The sequence below is a fragment of the Wyeomyia smithii genome, chromosome 1 (assembly GCF_029784165.1).
Source record: "Wyeomyia smithii strain HCP4-BCI-WySm-NY-G18 chromosome 1, ASM2978416v1, whole genome shotgun sequence".
Taxonomy (NCBI): domain Eukaryota; kingdom Metazoa; phylum Arthropoda; class Insecta; order Diptera; family Culicidae; genus Wyeomyia; species Wyeomyia smithii.
In genome coordinates this window covers 66,798,242-66,818,293 of record NC_073694.1, presented here as the reverse complement: position 1 = coordinate 66,818,293, position 20,052 = coordinate 66,798,242, and the positions used below count along the sequence as shown (strand labels likewise).

The window sequence follows — 20,052 nt, the reverse complement described above, 5'->3', positions numbered from 1 at the left end:
AGATCTTGACGTGTTCTGCATTTCTAAGACATTCGGCATAAAAAAAATGTTTTTTTCGGTATCGAAAATTTCCTGAACTAGTTTGCATTTTTTTCATCGGGCAAAAAAATGAAAAATTGACCGCTTTAAGGCACGGATCAAACTCTGATTCGCTTCGTTACTGAAGAATAAATCCAATATTTACCATTAGATCACAAATCAATCATCTATAAGACTTATGGCAGCTTCGTGGAATCATTTCACCGTTCAAAATGGTCGTGAAATAATTCCACGCGAAACGTCGCTTTTTCCGTTCTCACTTCACTGATATGACACTCATAATAACCCAGATTCCACGGCAGATGTCACTTCGCGACGTTTTTCTCACTTACGTGAGTCCCGTAATAGGACTTCATTCACTTCACTCTGATTTCACCGTGAAGTGACCCCCGTAATAAGCACCAATATTTTTTTTCTGGATTTCTGCTTTGTTTTCTTCAAGAATCACTTATCAGTATTTTTCGGACATCTTAGGTCTATAAATTGTAGAAAATAGAAAAAAATGGTTTTGACAAAAAAATATGCGACGGGGTCCCACAGAGCTAACTAATCGACATCAAAATTGGAATTTTTCCAAAGTGACACTAGATGAAAAATTACCCCAATTTTGAGCAAAATCTGTGATGGTCGTGTCCAAGTGGCATGTATACTTCGTATGGAATAACCCGAAGTACCGGTCTTTTTAAACACATAAACTTTTTTTGACAGCAGTAGGGAAAACATTTTAGATTTTAGTTGTCACTCGTTATGATAAAATTTCTAATATGAAAATCATGAATTATTTTACTGGATAAAACATAAAGAGAACTAATCTTCAATAATAATATCAATTCCATCTTTGCTTTATTTTTAATGCATATGAGACTGACGTGTTTGGGACATGAATTCAACAGTAAATAGGTGTTATATCTCAGGGCAGAATCAGTTTTACCGGAGACAATAACAACAAAAAAAGGTTTCAGCTCGGAGACATTTTGTTCCCCGCTTTCGTTTATCATCCGAATCTCCAGAGCGCGGTCCCGTTTGGCTGTCGTGTACGACTAACCTCTGGGTGAAACACAGCACAGATTGTTTTTATTTCTGAGCTGTCATATTGAACACACTGCAAAAACCAAATTGTGATTTGATTTCACGCTAAAACTAGTTAAAAATAGTGTATAAATGAAATAAAAAGTGACCAAACAGTTTACACATTACTTTACCACAAAAAAAAACTAATGAAACCTTTAACGAAGGGGTATATCTATATCTTACTTGCATTCATTTCTACGCATAACAAAATCGCAAAAATCTGTTCACTAAACTGCCAATGTTTTGTGTAAGAGCTGAATTTTCATATATTTTATTTTTAAGTCGAGTAATCAACATTAGTTTTGTTTCGATCTTTCTTTTAGGAGAACTTTATCAATGTGTCAAGTCTCAATCAAACAAACTTTTTTTTGTCAAGAGTGCCCACTTTGGTTTGTTTAGAAGAGTTTTAGGCATTGTCCATCTAAAAACTTATTTTGAAAAAAAAACTGAGATGACCTATTTTTTCTAAATCACTTTGCGTTTTTAAAATGATCTCTTTTTTGTTTTTCAGTGTGAGATCTCAAATTCAATTTTGTCATTATATTTCTATAAAAGTTTAGACAATTTCTAAAATTCATCTTTTCCCTAACTCACTACCAGTTCTATCTCTGAAGATATTGCTTGGCTACTTAAGGTGGTAAGGCCTACATACGCACAAAGTTTCAGTAAATTTTGATAGGGTGCTGCCAGGGGGATAGGGTGGAGTTGGCGCGAAATCCTTTACAACTTTTGCTCTAATTCCGCACAACAAATGTGTGGATTGCGTAACGCAAGATTCGTACAATGAATATGACGTAGATCAAAGCCAGAATATATATTATATACAAAAATATCGTAAAAATATTTTATATATAAAAATAGCGTGATATTTGCCCTGATATTCCCTCAGATATAAAATCAATTCCCTAAATAGTTAATAGTATTGCGATTTGATTTAATATACTCGTGCGCATCAAAAATCTTGTTTTAAATCTGAATATCTACAGAGAGGCTTGTTACTCTTCTCAGTATGTGGAAAGAGTAGAGTGAATGTTCACCGCTCACTTCTTGTCCAACATTAGCGCTGCGTGTAATCCTTTTGGCACTCCACTTTTTGCTTCTGCTATGTGCTGTATTTCTGCTGCTCGCAGAAAAAATAATACAATTGCTGCCTACACCACAGCTGGGTAAAACAGGAGTGGTGAATCACTTTAGTGAGAATACACAGGAGTACCCCACGGTGTGCACTGCTGAGATAAATTCGATAGAATTCGAGGAACAAACATGCGTAACTGGTGGCTGGATTTTTTTTATTTCAAGATGCAAAGTAAACAACGCAATGCTCCCCTCATTTGATATTTGCTTGGAGACACACAAATGTCCATTCCATGTCCATTCGTGTGAGAAAACTCATACCAGATAATGTTTTCCCTGGATAATTAAAAATTGCACCGCGGTGATTGTTTCTGCATGCTCCTAAGATATACACGATTCGCTGCTCTCAAGCAAGTGCGTCGCTTTGCCCACCAGTGTGAGAGCAGTTGTCTTCGCAATGAAAGATATTCTCCTACTCGCTAGTGATTCTCTAAGGAGAAACGACAAGCCTGTTTACAGGATTAATTACGGCTAGTACAATGTTCTGATTCATCGCTAAATTTCATAGACATCCGAAGAATCTCATACACGCACAAATGTGCTTATTAGATATTTTAACCGTTTTCGGTTTTGTTAAAAGCAAGTTCAATGATGTTTTTTTATTTTGTAATTAAAGAGTATCAATTACAGAGAAAAACACATTTCATAAGTTGACAGCTAACAGCGAAACAAGAGTATATAAGCTGCCAGAAAGGTCTATGAACAGAGGTGACTTCTCTGATACAGCTTGTTGTTTTTCTTTTCAAGGAATGCCCAATTAAGTCGACTGTCATTTTCATCTTCATGTTCTAACTAACACTGAAAAATCTCATACTGATTAACACGAGTTAAAAAGCCCGAAGGTTCAATTAAAAAGTTACCTTTTGTTTATTTTCAGGTATGTCAACTCCGAATTTTGTTCACTATCCGCACGTAAGTTTATTCATTATTAGTTGCTGTAATGTCACACTTACTACCCATTGTAATATTTATTCGAACCTTCACTTTCATAATAACATGTAGCTTATTTAATAAAATTCTGGTTTTTTAACTACAGGTCATTGATCGAAACATGCTAGAAAAAATATCTTGATTTTTTTATCTGATGGGGGAGTTCTGAAGTACAGTGACAATATTTTGGTATTCGTAAAACTTTGAATGCTTTCATAACATCTAGTGAAAACAGCTTAAATAAAAAGGTTTCTTATCCTTCAAAACCAATGACTTTCTACACATTCAAGAGCCAGTTCGCGAGAGGCGCAGCCGCATGTTGTTTTTATGTTCTTCGATTGGGCTGAAATTTTCAGCGTTTGTTTTTCTATTCAAGGTAGGAAGTTTAGCAATTTTTTTCATTGAGGTTAAGTGGGGTAAAACGGCCCTTCGAAAACGATATGTCCGAAAACGTCCAAATACTTGAAAGTGCGATAACTTCTGGTAGACTTGATGGATTTTTCTAAAAATTTGTGGTATTATTTTACACTAAGAGTACTTCAAAATACATGGTCACAATATATGGCAAAGAGGTAACATGACGAAAAAAATGCATTTTTCTTTTGAAAATTGTAAATTTTCAGAGTCATTGTACTCTTCTCATCGCTAGAAAAAATATCTGAATATAGCGTTTTGTAGAGCAAGTCAAGAGCTTCAATGTCATGTATAAGCCAAGTGTGCCAAATGGGGTAAAACGTCGTATCGATAACATTTTTTACCTTGTTCGATGCTTTTCTTGAAACTTAGTGAAAAAGCCAAAAAAACTTTAGTCCTTTTTAGTCAGTTACCATATGATGCATTTTGATTTTATATCAAATAAAAGCTCTTTAGTTGTTTTATAAAATGCTAACTTCGGGTTCTGGACTGTTTTCTGTAGAGAAAATAGCACCCCGAAAATCGCACAGTGTTTTCCAAGAAAAATTTGTCACTTTTGTCATCGTGCCCTTAAGTTCCTAATTAACTAGAGTGATAATCTAAACTTTCAATAATTGTATCATGTCTAACCCGAGTTCTTGCAGTTTTGGTGATTTTGACGGCATTTTTCGAAAAAAAAATCTTCAAGGAACGTTTCACCTCAAATGGCGTATATTCTGGTAAAGTAGGTAGTTCTGGTAAGGTAGAGTGATGATTCAAATTCTCAGCAAAATCTATTAAGCCTAGGAAATATAGTGATTTTAGTGATTTTGACGGTTTTTTGAAAAATACCTTCAAGGGCCGTTTTACCCCATTTGGCACACTTGGCTTATACATGACATTGAAGCTCTTGAGTTTCTCTACAAAACGCCATATACAGATATTTTTCTAGCAATGTTGGGAAGAGTAGAATGACCCTGAAAATTGGCAATTTTTGAAAGAAAAATGCGTTTTTTTCGTCAATTTACCTCTTTGCCATATATTGTGACCATGTGTTTTGAAGTACTCTTAGTGTAGAATAATACCACAAATTTTAAAAAAATCCATCAAGTCTAGCAGGAGTTATTGCTCTTTTTAGTGTTTGGACGTTTTTGGACATTTCATTTTCAAAACTACCTACCTACCTTCGATTTTGCAAAACTACCTACCTTGAATAGACAAACAAACGCTGAAAATTTCAGCCCAATCGGAGAACAGCAATACAACGTCCCTCAGAAAGGTGGTTGCGGTTCTCGCGAACTGGCTCTTAAATAAAAATAGAAACAGTAGTCTAAGTATTAGACATCCATATAGTATCATCGCATAATGTGATAATATGTATTCAGGTCCCCCCCAATAGTCCTAAGAGCACGACCCAAGCAACATTTCAACTGTGGTCCAACCCCGAGGATCCATGGAATACCAGCTTATTAATGCATCTCAACAACTCAACATTATCTTTAAATAAAATAAATGATGATATGAACAAATAATAACAAGCCGGCTTGCATACCGTGATATTAACTGATGGCGTTATAATAGATTTCGTGATTTGCGAGGACGTTTCATCAACCAGAGACACAGCAGATGATTCAGCCAACAGCATCGTCCGGAATCCAAATTTTGCCACGTAATCCAATATGTTGATTTTGAGCGATAGTTGTGTTATTCAAAACGTTACTTGAAAATGAATGACAGAAGCGAGGTTTAGAGTATTATATATTTTCCACTAAATATGGTTCACTTCATATTTCTTACATGTATCCAAATAAGATAATAAAAATTACCTTTTCGTGGTGAAATGGACAGCTAAATTTAAACTTTTAATAATACTATTTGAGCTTGTAATAATTTTTTTCACATCAGAACAGAGAGTTCTGTAATACAGATTCAGTTGACTCCTCCCCATACTATCAAGCAAAAACGAGTAATATTTATTGCGGAATTTGCATTCAAATAGAAATATCCTTAGTACAGTAGGCAACTTTTGTTTTGATACTTGTGTCTTGTAAACAGGGCCGGATTTAGACGGCGGGTGGCCCGGGGAAAATTTGTTTGTGAGGCCCTCTTTCCCCAAAACATTTAGAGGTATCGTTCTGGAAGGTGACGAGCAAAAAAAAAAGGTCGCCTCAAGACTAGGGGGGGCCCTTGAATCGGGAGGCCCGGGGCATCTGCCCCCTTTGCCCCCCCCCCTTAAATCCGGGCCTGCTTGTAAAGTAAAACCGGATAATCGAATTAGCGACGCAAAAAATCCAGTAGAGCCAAACAGTGCACAAGGAATGCATTGGTTTCCGAACCTTCATGCTTTTAGATATTTAAATCATTTAAGTGTTTGTTATTAAAATGTGATTGAAAAACACAACTCTCACCCAACCCTTGCAAGGCCAAGCCGTTCGTTTGTGTTTACACAAAAGATCTTCATAACGAACGAACGGAAACATATTCCTAATCCAATTCTTGTCATCTTTGAGCCGTATCCGAGTGGTGACGGTGACAATGATCTGGAATGAAGGCAGACACGAAAAAGAGCAACACCGAACGCCAGAAACCGCTCGTAAACCAGCTTGATGTCGCTGGTATGTGATCCCATGGGCCAATACGGTAGCATATTTTGCGCCGTTACCACCGAACCATCATAATACAAACAACCAACTCCAATAAAAAACAATTAAAACATTAATTTGCAATTTTTCATCGCTCAGCGCTGTAACCTGAGACTCTGCGTCGGCATCACCGCATACCGAAGAGATGAGGAAGATGTGATATCGGATTACCCTCGCCGTTTGGTTTGCGGAATGTGATTACGAACGCAGCCGATACGGCAATCCGGAAGCCGCAAACGTTTCGCTTACGATCGAGTTCTTATCTGCCACTTTCCGAATGCCACTTACATATAGATATTTGGTGAGTAGATCCGGTGTGCTACTGCGATTAAGGGACCACCGAGCCACTCTACTAAGCGGTTCCATACGTTATGGACGGTAAATAAACTGATTGAGGTTAGAAACGAGGGCTCTCACTTTGCACAACGATTACAGCAGGGTGGAAATGTTTACACTTAAAATGATTTCCTAATCGCTTCTACAATATGAATTTATACACTTCCTAGACAATGTTATCTGCATACCTACATCGATGCTGGATTATAACTCAGCGAGGGTTTACGATTGGTGTTGGCACAAAGGCTCGAAAATACGTGCTCTAATTTGCATCAATCGAATCGAAGTTTGGAAACTTAGGTTTAAATTTTACTTCAGCAGCCAACAGCCATTTTTCTTGACATTCCTATATCCCTACCTTAATAGCAAAATAATCGCCAGTAATTGTGCCAGCAACGAACAATCTATATAATAAATTATCTAGCAATCAATGCTGTGTGTCTTCGTATAGGTTCAAGACATCAAATGCTCCGATAGATGCGTGTCCCAGTCTAATTACCGGTTCTATACGTACCGGTTCGACAGTTATTATCGCCGCGGCACCTTGTAAATTCTTACCCCACGCTTGTAATCAATCGCAAAAGTGTCTACAAAATATGCAAACGAAGGCAGCGAGTGTTAGCGCGGCCAGTGGGCCACGTTTAGCGTGTGAACAATATGAAACAGCATATAGGGCGCCATCACACAAAGCAGCAACTATGATCCACATCTGGACAGTTATCAGTATCGTTCACAGTCACTACTGTTCTGGTGTACTCGACTTTGACGGTTGAAAAACCATCAGAGTGGCTTCCGACGGAACTAAACTGAATATAGCGCATTTGGAAACCGTACTAAATATTTTTCACGCAGCTCTACATCTTTCTAAACTGAGGTAGGTATAAAAACCCAAAGTCGTCATATAACGTTGAAGCGTGCAGATTACAAATGCTCAGTGGTGGGCACCATTCCGCTAATTCGCTAATTCGCTAATTAGCGACGCTAAAATTCAGTTAGCGATTTAGCGATTTCGCTAATTTTTGAGCTGGTTAGCGAAACTGTTAGCGTCGCTAAAATTTTGACCTTCGAAACGCTAATCGCTAATTCGCTAAATTTTGTGGAGAAGCGACAATAGAAATATTCAGAAAAACTGTGAATTGCTGATGGCGTACGTAAATTGCTTCGGAAGATGAACATACTTTACTGCGAAAGTTACTTTTGTCAGTTTTTTACCCTAGAATGGAGTTCCAGTTATCGTACAAGCCACAGGAGCATTTTGAAGAACAAGCACAAGGTCTAGATTGAATTTTTGGCACACCAAGAACTTTGGTAAATTGCAATGCGCTTGAAATAATGACAACTTTAGTTCTACTTTTTCGACTCAGATAATAATTGAATTTTCATGAAAACATTCCTAAGAGTATCTATTTTCAATGCAAGCTAAATAACTTTTGTTATTCTTGTTTTTACAAAATCAAATATGAATACCGTTTCGTGAACCTCTTACTGTAAATTGCTTTAAAAAGTAATTGTTTTCGTTTGTTTAACCAAAACAGATCAAAGTGGTCCAAATCTTACAAAACACGAGCAATAAATATAGCGATATGACTATCTACATATTAAAAAGGTAGCGATTAGCGATTAGCGAAAGTTCCGCTAATGTGGGTTTAGCGTTTAGCGTTTAGCGATTATCGAGCTAAATTTTCCGGTTAGCGACTTAGCGATTAGCGTCGCTAAATTTTCGGTTAGCGGTGCCCACCACTGCAAATGCTAATAGCTTTCGCACATCTATATGGAATTTGATTAGCAATATGTCAATGAATAGCTTCAATGTGTAACTATACCTATATGATAATTATTACTATCATTTTCTTACTACATGATGCATATTGACGACTTAAGGTTTATATCTTTAAAGCGGACATCAAAAAGACAGATGAAATGACTCCAAGCATCCCAACCAGCAAAATTTGTTTCGATTATGAATTTTGTGCATCACAGCAACAAATTCTTATGCGAAACTAAGTTGCAGCTACATTTCAGTTTTTATACAATGACAAAAAAAGCGCAGGAGGCGGAGCCAACTGCAACATTTTCGTTGTTTCAACACAAGTTACAAGAATGAAGCAGTAATGTGTATGAACTTATGCGTGGAATTTGATAACAACATGGTAACTGCTGTATGGTCAAATTTCAGCAACGAAGATGTATCGTAGCAGCAACTTGGACGAAATAGCAATTACATGGCGTGGTGGTAAAGGATTTCCTGTATAGCGTTTGATCTTTGATTATTTCCAGAAATTTGATGAGGTTTCAACTCCAGTTATCAATTTCTATTAAATTTTCACGTTTTTACTATTTACGTCGTTTGCTGTAGAAACTCTAGAAAGTTTATGGCTCAGTCTTTATTTTGCTTCTCTAATCATGCTCATGCTCATTCTCAGTTTTTAATTTTGCTTCTTTAATTCATCAGCACTTTAGCGTGATAGTGAAATTCAAATCAATTTATTTCATTTGGTTTTAGAGAACCATATTTTTATGCCGAATTGTAAAAATGGTTTTTGAATGACTTTTAGTCAAAGTATCAGGGGCGCGATAAAATAAAAGGTCATTGATTAGTTACCTGAGCAATGTTATTAGGTACTTTGTTTAACATTTTAAACAGTACAAAGGTGTAATATTACCTCCTCGTGTGTTGTGAAGATAATAAAATTTGCAAGAAGCGCTGTAAAGAACCTGGGTTTATCATCACAGCAACATTCCCGTATGTGAATTGCTCGCCTTGCCTTGAAGACATGGACATCAGCATGAACCTCAGCAAAAAGTTACAACGCAGTACATAATCTCATCTCAGAAACAAATATAAGGCGAACGATCGACCAAAAGTTGCTGTAACATGACTTGAGAACGTGACAGCAACTTGTGGGAATATTGTTGTGTGTTTGTTTTGTGTATCTCGCAGGTTAGGTTTTCAAATGCCGTTTCTATGTTTCAACAACAAATCCAACATCGCGAATTACGTTGTTGGTGTAAGGATTTTTAAAGCAGCGATGCAACTTTAGTTGTTGCTTGTATCTTTACAATTTCATCGTAGTAACAAAAGATGTTCCTTGAAACTTCAGACTTTCATTAGTGCAACAAATGATTACAATTTATTGTTTTATGATGTTTCAATTGTTGCTTGGGATAAAGACATTGAGTGACATCGCGTTCGAGCAAATCTTTGGTAAAATAAAGGCATGTGCAGTAAAGAACAAGCATTCCTTTTTAGTAGATAACTAATCGTGTAAAAGCAGTAGTGCAGTGCGGATGTTGACAGTAGGTATTTTCTCGATAACTTGTACAGTTATATGTACCTTCGTAATGCAGATGCTGGCAGTTGGCATCTATACAGTTTAGAACATTTGCCTTTAAAATTTGGAGAAAAATGATTTTAAGCTAAACAAATAAGAGTGAAGAGTTGAATATAGGTGTTGAGATGAATATTGGAGCGATTATCCTAAATCTTTCTCAAAGCTCGAACAGGTAACAGAACGGGTACGGTGCCCCTTAATAATGCTTGCATCAATTTTATTTGTTTTTTTTTTCAGAATTAGGGTGCATTTACGTTCAAGACACTTATTTTGAAGCGATTATTTCAATTTCTAACAAATTTTTGAATTGATTGAAAAAGGAACTTTTTCTCCAGAACAAAAAATAGCTTCAGGCACATGGTAACACACATTAGTTGACCTGTTGAGATGAGGTGGCTCATCTGCATTTTCAACTGTTACAGAAATAGACAATATCACAATAGGCAACTTGTACCTATTGTTGACATATATGCACGGCGTAGTCGAATCTTGAAACTTGTATTTTTTTTTCAATCGCTGAAGTACTAAAGTAACTAACAAATCACAGAACTGTTCTGCATTCTATCGATATATGAAATCTGAGGGGCAAGAAAATGTATTTAGAAAACTTGAAACTCTGTTTGGCAATAGCACCAGAAAGAGGGCTCGGAATTTTTCTATAATATTACTTTTACGATTATTTTTTGAAAAATTCAAAATTGCAAGAGTGATGAACATTTTTTCGCGTTTTATGAATGTTGAGTAATAAAACCTTAGCTCTAGCCACACATACCATTTTTTTGACAATCTATACTGCAGGAATATTAGATGCAATCGAATTTAAATAGATACGGAGAATGGTTTGAATACCAGATTTTAAGGGCTTTTGTTTGTTAACATTGATATCGTAGAACTTTGAAAACAATGTATAAAACGCAATATTCGGTAGATTTTTACACATCTTCCGAGTTTTCGGTTGAAATATCTTCATGCGCCATTAAACAATGGGAAATACCATTCCCAATGACATTCGCTTCTTGACGAATATCTACGTTACAACCAAAAAGCGTGTGTTTTTTGCCTATTTTTCGCTACCAATACAGATATCTTCTTCTTCAGATGTTTATAGATTCACAGATATTAGCAATGTTTCTATGGTTTCTGCACATTTTTGTCATAGTCTTCTTATACTATATCAAAGAACGGTACCCCGCCGCGTCAAAAACGGACATCGTGCGGCACTTTGTGGACGCTGAGTATGCCCGTTCCGGCATCTACAACACTATTGGACAACGATCAGAGCACCAAAAGAAGGCCCGGTTCCGGACGGACAACTTTGAGCGACAGGAAGCTTCAAAGGATGCTGAAGAGAAAGACCGAGGGAAAGTGGCTAAGTCGATTTTCCCGGCGAATAGCGACGTGGAAGTGGAGATGGACGACGAGACCTATCTCACCCTGGATGGCAACGACTGGCAGGCCACTTCGTATTTCACTTCTCCCACGAAGGAAGTGAGCTCCGAGGTGAAATTTATTTCACACACCAAGTTCCCCAAGAAGGTGCTGCTGTGAGGATGTCAAAGCCACTCTTCTTTCGCTCCGGGCTGACCGTGAACGGGGAATATTACAGAATGGCGAAGGCACGGTGTTCTGGCCAGATTTGGCGTCGGCCCACTACTCGAAGCGATCGTTGGAGGAGATGGAGCGGCTGAATATCGATGTGGTACCGAAGTCGGCAAATCCGCCCAACGTCCCCCAATTTTGTCGATTAAACGGAACAGGAATTAATAAAAAAAAAAACGAAGAAAGAGCTTAAAAACGTGCCTACACGCATGTTTTCGTCCGCCATGGCATATGTTCCGGTTAACTGCCGGAAGGCCGCTCGCAAGGGCGTAGATTTTTTTGCAAATAAGATAAAATAATAATAAGAAATTCATCCAACTCAATTATCTGTCTTAGTTTTTTTTCATCACCATCTTAAAAAAGTCAATTTTTTTACCGCAAACGTTATAGACCATTTTACGAGATGTTTCTGATCTTAATTCATGAATGAAATTTTGACGGAAAGCACGGAACCGTTAATATAACGCACGTAAAATCATTGTCAGCAGGTTCAGTGACACTTGTCAGTTCATAAAATGGTCTATAGACCTATTTACGTGCGAATGTGTTAGTGCCACGCGTTGAGGGAAACATAAACCAATCGCTGTTTTGTTTTCAATGCTACGTCTTGAGCAGCTGAACAAATATTTATTTGAACACTTATTGTATATTCTAAACTCGGTACTGGATATACTTATCATTTGTGACCAGTAATCGGGAGAAGTCTCTGAGCGTAATCGATTAAAAATGACAAAAAGTAATAAAAAGTCGAAATAACGAGATTCGTTAATCTACACAATATTCTCTCTCTCTCTCTCTCCCCTTTCTCCCTCTCTACCTCTCTGTCTGTCTCTCCATCTCTCTCTCCCTTTCTGTCTCTCTCTCCCTCTCTCTTTCTGTCTCTCTCTCTCTCCCTTTCTATCTTTCTCTCCCTCTCTCTCTCTCTCCCAGTCTCTCTCTTTGTCTCTTTTTCTCCCTCTCTTCACTCTCCTCTCTCCTCTCTCCCCCCTCACTCTTCTTCTCTCTCCCTTTCTCAAACCCTCCCTCTCTTAATCTCTCCCTCCCTCAATTTCTCTCTCTCTCTCCCTCTTTTTCTCCCTCTGTCTCCACCTCTCTCCCTTTTTCTCTTCCTCTCTCCGTCTCGTTATCTGTCTGTCAAAAAAGTTAGGTTAAAAAGATTCGGTGCGATGGTCTATGCCGAGCTAATGGCATCCCTATATCGAGTAACAGTGAATAACATTGAACTCAAGTCCTGGGCTCGACCCCATTATTACCCGCTGTCAGCTTTCAGATAAAGGTGTAAGAATAAAAGCCTTAAAATCTGAGACTCAAACCATTCTCCATACCTATTGATATCCAGTGAGTAGTGACAATGGGACTCAATAACAAATATGATGGCAATGAGGTATATACAGGTGAGGAAGAAAAGACAGAACTGCATTAGTAACAAAATATATGCATATTGTGAAAACATTGAAAAGGTCTATCGAACAGGTCCTACTTTTTATTTTAAGTATTATTAACATTATTTTTTAGTAGTATTAACATTTTTCTATATATTCCAGTACGTTCAAAAAAATATTCACGCAAACAGAATTGTCGAGTTTCGGAGGGCTATTCCGATAATCCTCATAATATCCTGGGTCAATAATGTATGCTCGGTGTCTTTGTCACTACATTTTAACCAATCGCATTTACTCATTTAACTTAATAAAGAACATAGAAGATGTTTCCTTTAAACGATCTTTTCTTTCCAAACCTTATAAAGCAAAGCAAAAGAATAGAAAACTAACTCACCTCAACAGTATCGTCAACTGCAAGTCATGACTAAGTCGATCGAGTGCAGTCGTCCCCTCCACTCTAATCGAGTTGATTTTATCCCGCAAATTGCGTGAACACGCCGCAGCCCCATGACGTTCCCGAAGAATTTCAAGAATATTTGGCTGACGAAGAAAGGCAACCACCTATCCCATAGAAAAAAAACGGAACATTAAAAACCACTGGAAAAACTACAGAAAACGTGTAACCACACCTTATCGTTATAGGCAACCGGAATCTCAGGCGATCCGATACTCAACCGTGGCAGCGCCGGCGGTCTGGGTGGTGGGATCGGAGCAATATCAACTGCCGGTGCCGTTTGTGTGGCAGTAATCAACTGCTCCGGTCTATGGCGCGCTCGTGGGCAATCCGTAGGAACCCGGGGATCCATGAACGAAGTTCTTCGATTGGCATGATCAATAAAGAACTGTTTACCGCTTTGATCTACTTTAGTTTCCCAACCCGTTGGAAGATCTTTATCCGGTGATGCAAAGCAATTAACCAAAGCCACCAAATCTCGGTTGTGTTGGTAACGCCCGAAGCAGCCCGGGTCTCTTCGCACTCGAGAAACCATGTGTTTTAGGGCGGCGTTACGATTGTAGATCAAGATAGCATCAGTGTTAGTATGTAGCATGGAGTAGAAGTTTGCTCGGCAGATCATCAGTAACGCTGGGTGGGCCGTTCGGTCCAACTGTAGACTCTCGATTTGAGCAGTATTGATCGCGACAGCAATAGCCGACGCTCCTTGACGTGGATTAATAGAATCATAACCGAACCTAGGCGGACTACGGCTCATACTCCCTTCTCGTCGGTCATAAATAGTTCTCCTTATCGATTGATAACGACGATCCAATTGCTGTCGATGCTGATCCGGTCCGGAAATACCAGAATGTGCGCCCGGCCTTTGCCAAGATGTTGTTCGGGTAGCATGATCGATATAAAATATTCGGCCATGACTATCCATACGAGCTTCCCAAGCAGGCGGCAGAGGTTCATCAGGATCAGCAAGAGCTCCCCTAGCTCGCTCTGGGATTGAGGGCAATCTCGTGCTGGTCAAGTGTCGCATGGGTGAATCAGTTTCCGTTTCGTCTTCGTGACCTTCAGCCACCTGCAGCTGATCAACTCGATTTCCCGTCACCGCAACTAATTCGTTGTATCTTGTAGTTTCCGGAGATATTACTATTTCCGGTGAGAACACATTTCTAGTTCGTAGGTCAGGAGGACCAAAGTTTTCTGCTAATACTCGAAGTCGCCGAGCGTGATGGGTGGGCGTTGGTGGACAAATGAGATCATTACGTCCGCAACCTACCCTGGTCAACGGACGGGGCTGTGGACGCACCGGTTTGGGATGCATTATAACCGGTGAATGGCGATCGGGTGAATGGTGCTCCAGTGGCGACCCCGATCGAGTTGATGACCCTGACGGGGGACTTCTTGCACAAGGAGACAAGTTCTGAACGGGAAATATAATATGACTTGCTTTCATGGCATCTAACACTAGCAGCTCGCCGGAATTTACGGGACCGTTACTCGCATTTTTCCCTCTACCGTTCGATAAAATTCTGACCAGAGGTTTGTGAGGTTTAATTATTCGTATATCATTCGACGTTTCCACTGGTTCATTGGAACTGGATGATGGTTGGACATATTGATTATCCGGAAAATTAAATTCCGGTTTTGGAATGGCTTTCCTCAGTGGAGCTTTGGTTTGATTACTCATTTCAACGGTAGCTTCGTTAGCACAATCAATATCCGAGTTAACGTTTTGTTCCAGTCTTCCGAGCCTAAGCGGTGTATGCTCGGATAAACTTCCGTCAGTCTCAGGTGTAGCCAACGGAGCACTTTCAGTTATCCCCTCCAGGGATTGTTTAACTACACGGGCAACTTTTTCGTGACGCATTTGCTTTGGACTTTGTTCGAAAAACTCTCCAGGAACAAAATCCGTCCCGCCTGCTCCACTTTCCGGGCCTGTCAAAGGATAGCACTGCTCATCTGTATCAATTATGTCAAAGGAAAATTCCTCAGATCCCTGCTCCTGTTGCGAAAAAGCTTGCTGTTTGCGGTGTTGCTGTTTCGGTGGCCACGACCTCTCTAGGGGCCGATGCACTTGGACAGCTGGACTAGTGGTCTTCTGCTGATTCGATGAACTATCTTCATTCCTCTGTTCGTTGCTGGTACTAGACGGGGAAGGCCAAATTTGAAGATAATCTTGCGACGGAGATGATTTAAGCGATCCATTCGAGCGAACTTTTTTCTTCGTGCCATTTGTTACCGGTTCTTCTAGTGAAGTTGCCGTACCTTTTGCTTTACGACGAACTCCGGAACAAGGTGCGGAAGAGGCAGAAGATCCACATGAATCACCGATATGGTGACCCCCTGTTGGCGTTACCGCAGGACAGCAGCATGCATCTGCATTTTCCAACTTTTTTGGCGATGAGCTTCCATCTGAAGATAATAAATAATAATTGCTGCACTATTTTAAAGTTTTTCAGCGCTTACCAATGAAATTTAAACTGTTTCCATCTTTCTCCGCACACTCTTTTGTTTGAGATTCCAACATACGTTCTTGTTGTACCAATGTCTCAAATATATTTAGGTCCAAGCATTCTTCGTATGGTGTTGGCGGACAATTATCTTGGGTTTTAAACTCCAAGAGCTCCTCATCTTCGTCCTCGTCTTTTGCAACACAACCCGCCTCGGCAACAACACCAACAGCACCCTCAAGCTCCTCACCTTCCTCCGAGCGTGTCGGTTCAACATGATGTACTGGGCTATGAACGAAACAAAAAAAAATCAGTGAATTGATGCTAGTTAAATTAACTATACCTACTCAAACTCATTCTCCGAAGTGCTTGCCTCTGCGTTAGTCAGGGAGTAAAAAAGCTTTTCGGCCATTGGGGACACACTCTTGCCTTCTGACATCAACTTTCAATTTTAACTGAAACCATCCAGCAGTTACACTACGCTGCTGTAGCTTCAAGTTTCGATTTTCCGTGACATTCTGCAGCCCATATAATGGCGACAGTTAGTCTGGACGTATAAGTATACATTCTGGACAAAATAATAGCTCCCTCAACAGCGGGGTCGACGCACGACCTTCACGGTGAGCAAGACGACTTTTTCCATTAATTCACTTCCAGTTTAACGCGAGTTAACGAATCCATTTTCAAGATTGCAATCATCACTCAGTGAATCAATATTGTTCATTAAATTCAAATTAATTTTGAAAATTTAGTTCCACATAATACCTTCAGAATGCTTATCACAGAACAGTTAATTGCTTTATCAACACTCTTCTACCAAACCTTTAATACTGACGAAACTAGAAAATGCTGCTGTCCAATTAAAAGAACATCTGCTTAATGCAATTTAATACTACATGCCTTCGATCTAAATCACACAATCATAGCGAACAATGAAAATTACTACATCCTGCTCTGCCAGCGAGTTTCGCAGTTTGATGACGACGAAAATCGAGAGAAAAACCAGCTTTGACAGTTACTGTCATTCACTGACAGTTTTCTTCGTGGCACACACACCAACGTAATCTTCGGATAGAACGCCGTCGATGCGACGCACACTACCGCCTTATAAGCACGTGCTTTTCGAGTAAACATGTAAACAAACCGCACAAACCGGAATGCTGGCAGAGACGCTTACGAACAGCTGATGTGTGAGTTGGTGTGGGTTTGATTTGTTCTTGATGAGCGGCGCATGATTTAGAGATGCGAGCCGATTTCAATATAAAAGTTGGGAGAGTACAATCCAATGTCCTACAAGTTGAATCAGTCAATTTTATGTTTAATAGAGTTTACATATTTGCAACAATCAAATTACGATTTTCAAATTACAAATATAAGTTTTCATCCGCGTTCTTTAGTAAGAACCAGAAGTTTGCCAACCACCTCCACCTGAAACGGTAGCACTACCATATCATATGGCCGGCGTTGCCACTAAGTTTTAAATAAAATCTGGCAAAACGAAAACAAAAAGTCTGGCAAAAATCTGGCACTCATTTTTGGATCGAATTCCTGGTTGAATTGAAAGTGATGACCTTTTTTTTTGCTCTCGCCGGGTGCAGGTAGGTAAAGGCCAGACAGGTCAATCTCGCAGTAATGACCTTTTTGCGAGACGACGCGGATGAAATCTGGCAAATATCTGACTCATTTACAAATATCTGGCAGATTCAGAGGTTTATCTGTTTGTCTGGCGCGCAAACAAAAATCTGGCAAAATCCAGATTTATCTGGCATACTGGCAACGTTGCATATGGCAGTTTTGTTGGCAGACAGTCTTGAAGAAACTCACAGCCAAGGTTTGTGGATCGGCTTTGTTGTTCCCGCAGCAAAAACGAGAACCCGTTTGATATCGCTTTGCGTAATTATTTATGACGCAAAATTACTGGAAATCTATTCAAAGCGCCGTTATTGAAAAAAGTCCTTTCTGTAAAGTGGCACCCGGTACGCATTTCTACGCGGGACCCTTCGTTGAAAAGCGGGGCTATCCCGCGAAACGCGGGACGTCTGGTCACTTTACCTTTCTGCAAAACATCTCTTAATGTTTATCATTTGCGTGATCTAGCATACCAACCAACTTCTAATTGAAAAAAATCCGGAAAATATTTTTTAAACCTCAACTTTATTAGCTGGTCAGTTAACAGAACTCGAATTTATATCAATTTATATTAACGTACATATTTAATTTAAAGTTTGATGAAAACAGAATGAAAAACTTGAAAATTGAAACCTGTTTATAGACTACAGGTGTTTCATCTCTTTGCTCAAATGCTACATACTTTCCTTAAGATGCAATTTTCCTCAGTAAATCCGGCTAGGTCGTCAAAAACTTTTGAAACTCTTTGTAAGTATAACTAAGATTTCATTTCACATACAACAGGAAAATTTCAACTGTAACTGAGGTAGTATTTTTTTAAACAGTTTGAAAAATTCGGACCATTCGAAGAAATCCGTACGGTTGATATGCTTATCTATGTCTCATGACATTAGTTTTTCAAATCGGAAACAATCTCGCTGAAATATTTTAGTTTTTAACCATTCCTGTAAATTTTAGTGCCTTTTTCAGGGACTCAAATGAGTTTTCCAGTAAGTAAACGTAGAAGCGACGAACCCAACCAGCAACTACTCTGCGGTCTTTTGATGCACTTCTGCATTAACGGGCACCAAAATTCGTATGAATGGTTAAAAAGCTATGATCTTTATGGATCAACTTAGCTTTAGAACATTTTTTTCACTTTTGTCGACCTATTTTATCCTGACGCGTTCGACAGTATTCTGCGATTGGTCAACAAAGATCAGCGAGTGGTGGTCCACTGTTGCTTGTTCGAAAGGGACTTCAATTCATATTATAGTGCATTTTCGCAGAAGTTTTGCGAATTCGGTTGAAAAAACTCGGCATTTGAGCAAGCATCGGTCCGTTCAAAAGGTAATAAATAGAATAATAGGTAAGGGACACCGACAAAGTTACGCTCCGGCTGGCGAGATAAATTATTTTGAGAATGTTGCTGCTGGAGGAAAATAAGTGTCCCAAGGTTTTTTATCGAAACGTCCGGGTTCTACGCTGGCGAACGGCTGGATAATGCGCACCATTGATGCCAAGTGCACCTATATAAATGAAATAGATCCCGCACGTGGACCTTAGCCTCTCATCCAGCCACTCCTATCCCGACCTCTACGCGGTGCTAGTTGGGATACGTGCAACCAAGAGAAGATCGGGTAACCAAGGACCCACCCTCCTATACAAATACACCTGGAAGTCACCAAATTAGACAGAAACACAGATCGATCACGTTTCTGATTGATTGTCGGCACTTCTCAGACATCATCGACCTCAAATCCTATAGTAGCGCTAACGCCGACTCGGACCGCTAGATGGTGATGGTTAAAATGCGTGCAAAACTCTCCGTTGTTAACAACATTCGGTACCGTCGCCTGCTCCGGTTAGATCTCGCGCGACTGAAGCAACCTAACGTCGCCGAAAACTATGTACATTCCCTCGAAGGTGCGCCGCCGTAAGAGAACCAGCTGGAGGAAGCTTCTCTCGAGGACTGTTAGAACATCATCAAAACATCGTAGCGAAGAACGTCATCGGGCATGTGAGACGAACTCAACGAAACGAGTGGTTCGACGACGAATGTAGGAGGGTGATGTGCCGCCAGCTGAAATGTGCCGGGATAAAGATGGTAGTTATCTGGCGGACGATTGCATGAATTTGGGGTACAGAACAGCTACCTCCGGTGTGGAAGGATGGGGTTATCTAAAAAAAGGCGACAAATTGGACTGTGGGAACTATCGTACGATCACCGTCCTGAACATCGCCTACAAAGTGCTTTCTTAAATCATTTTTCGCCGGCTTTCACCGCTAGCCAAGAGATTTATGGAAAGTTATCAGGCCGGCTTCGTGGAAGGACGGTCTACGACAGATCAAAAACCCCCACGCACCACCTCTTCATTGACTTCAAAGCCGCGTATAACACTATCGACCGAAAGGAGCTATGAAGGTCATGGACGAAAACGGCTTCAGACTGATAAAGGCTACGGCGGATGGGACGCAGTGTTGTGTGCGGATTTCGGGTGGATTGTCGGATCCATTTGAATCCCGCAGGGGGTTTCGACAGGATGATAGTCTCTCCCGCCTGCTATTAAACATTGCGCTACAGGGTGTAATGAAGTGTAATGAGCGGACATCAACACGCGGGGTGCGATATTCAACAAATCCAGTCAATACGTTTGCTCTACGGAAGACATGGACATTGTCGGCAGA

The 20,052-nt window shown here is 39.7% G+C and overlaps 2 protein-coding genes across 5 annotated transcripts in view; one reads left to right on the top strand and one right to left on the bottom strand.

Annotated features, from left to right (window-relative positions):
• LOC129718843 (E3 ubiquitin-protein ligase HECW2) overlaps window positions 1-16,754 on the bottom strand; it is an 87,909-nt gene extending 71,155 nt beyond the window's left edge. Inside the window, exons 1-4 of the mRNA XM_055669966.1 lie at window positions 16,104-16,754; window positions 15,773-16,044; window positions 13,488-15,718; window positions 13,253-13,419 (exon numbers count right to left, since the gene is read on the bottom strand). Coding sequence (XP_055525941.1) covers window positions 13,253-13,419; window positions 13,488-15,718; window positions 15,773-16,044; window positions 16,104-16,195 — 2,762 coding nt within the window. The 5' untranslated portion in view covers window positions 16,196-16,754. The remainder of the gene's footprint in view (window positions 1-13,252; window positions 13,420-13,487; window positions 15,719-15,772; window positions 16,045-16,103) is intronic.
• The window catches only part of LOC129718844 (monocarboxylate transporter 12-like), a 473,704-nt gene that overhangs the window by 167,763 nt on the left and 285,889 nt on the right, over window positions 1-20,052 (top strand). The gene's annotated exons all lie outside the window — the stretch shown is intronic.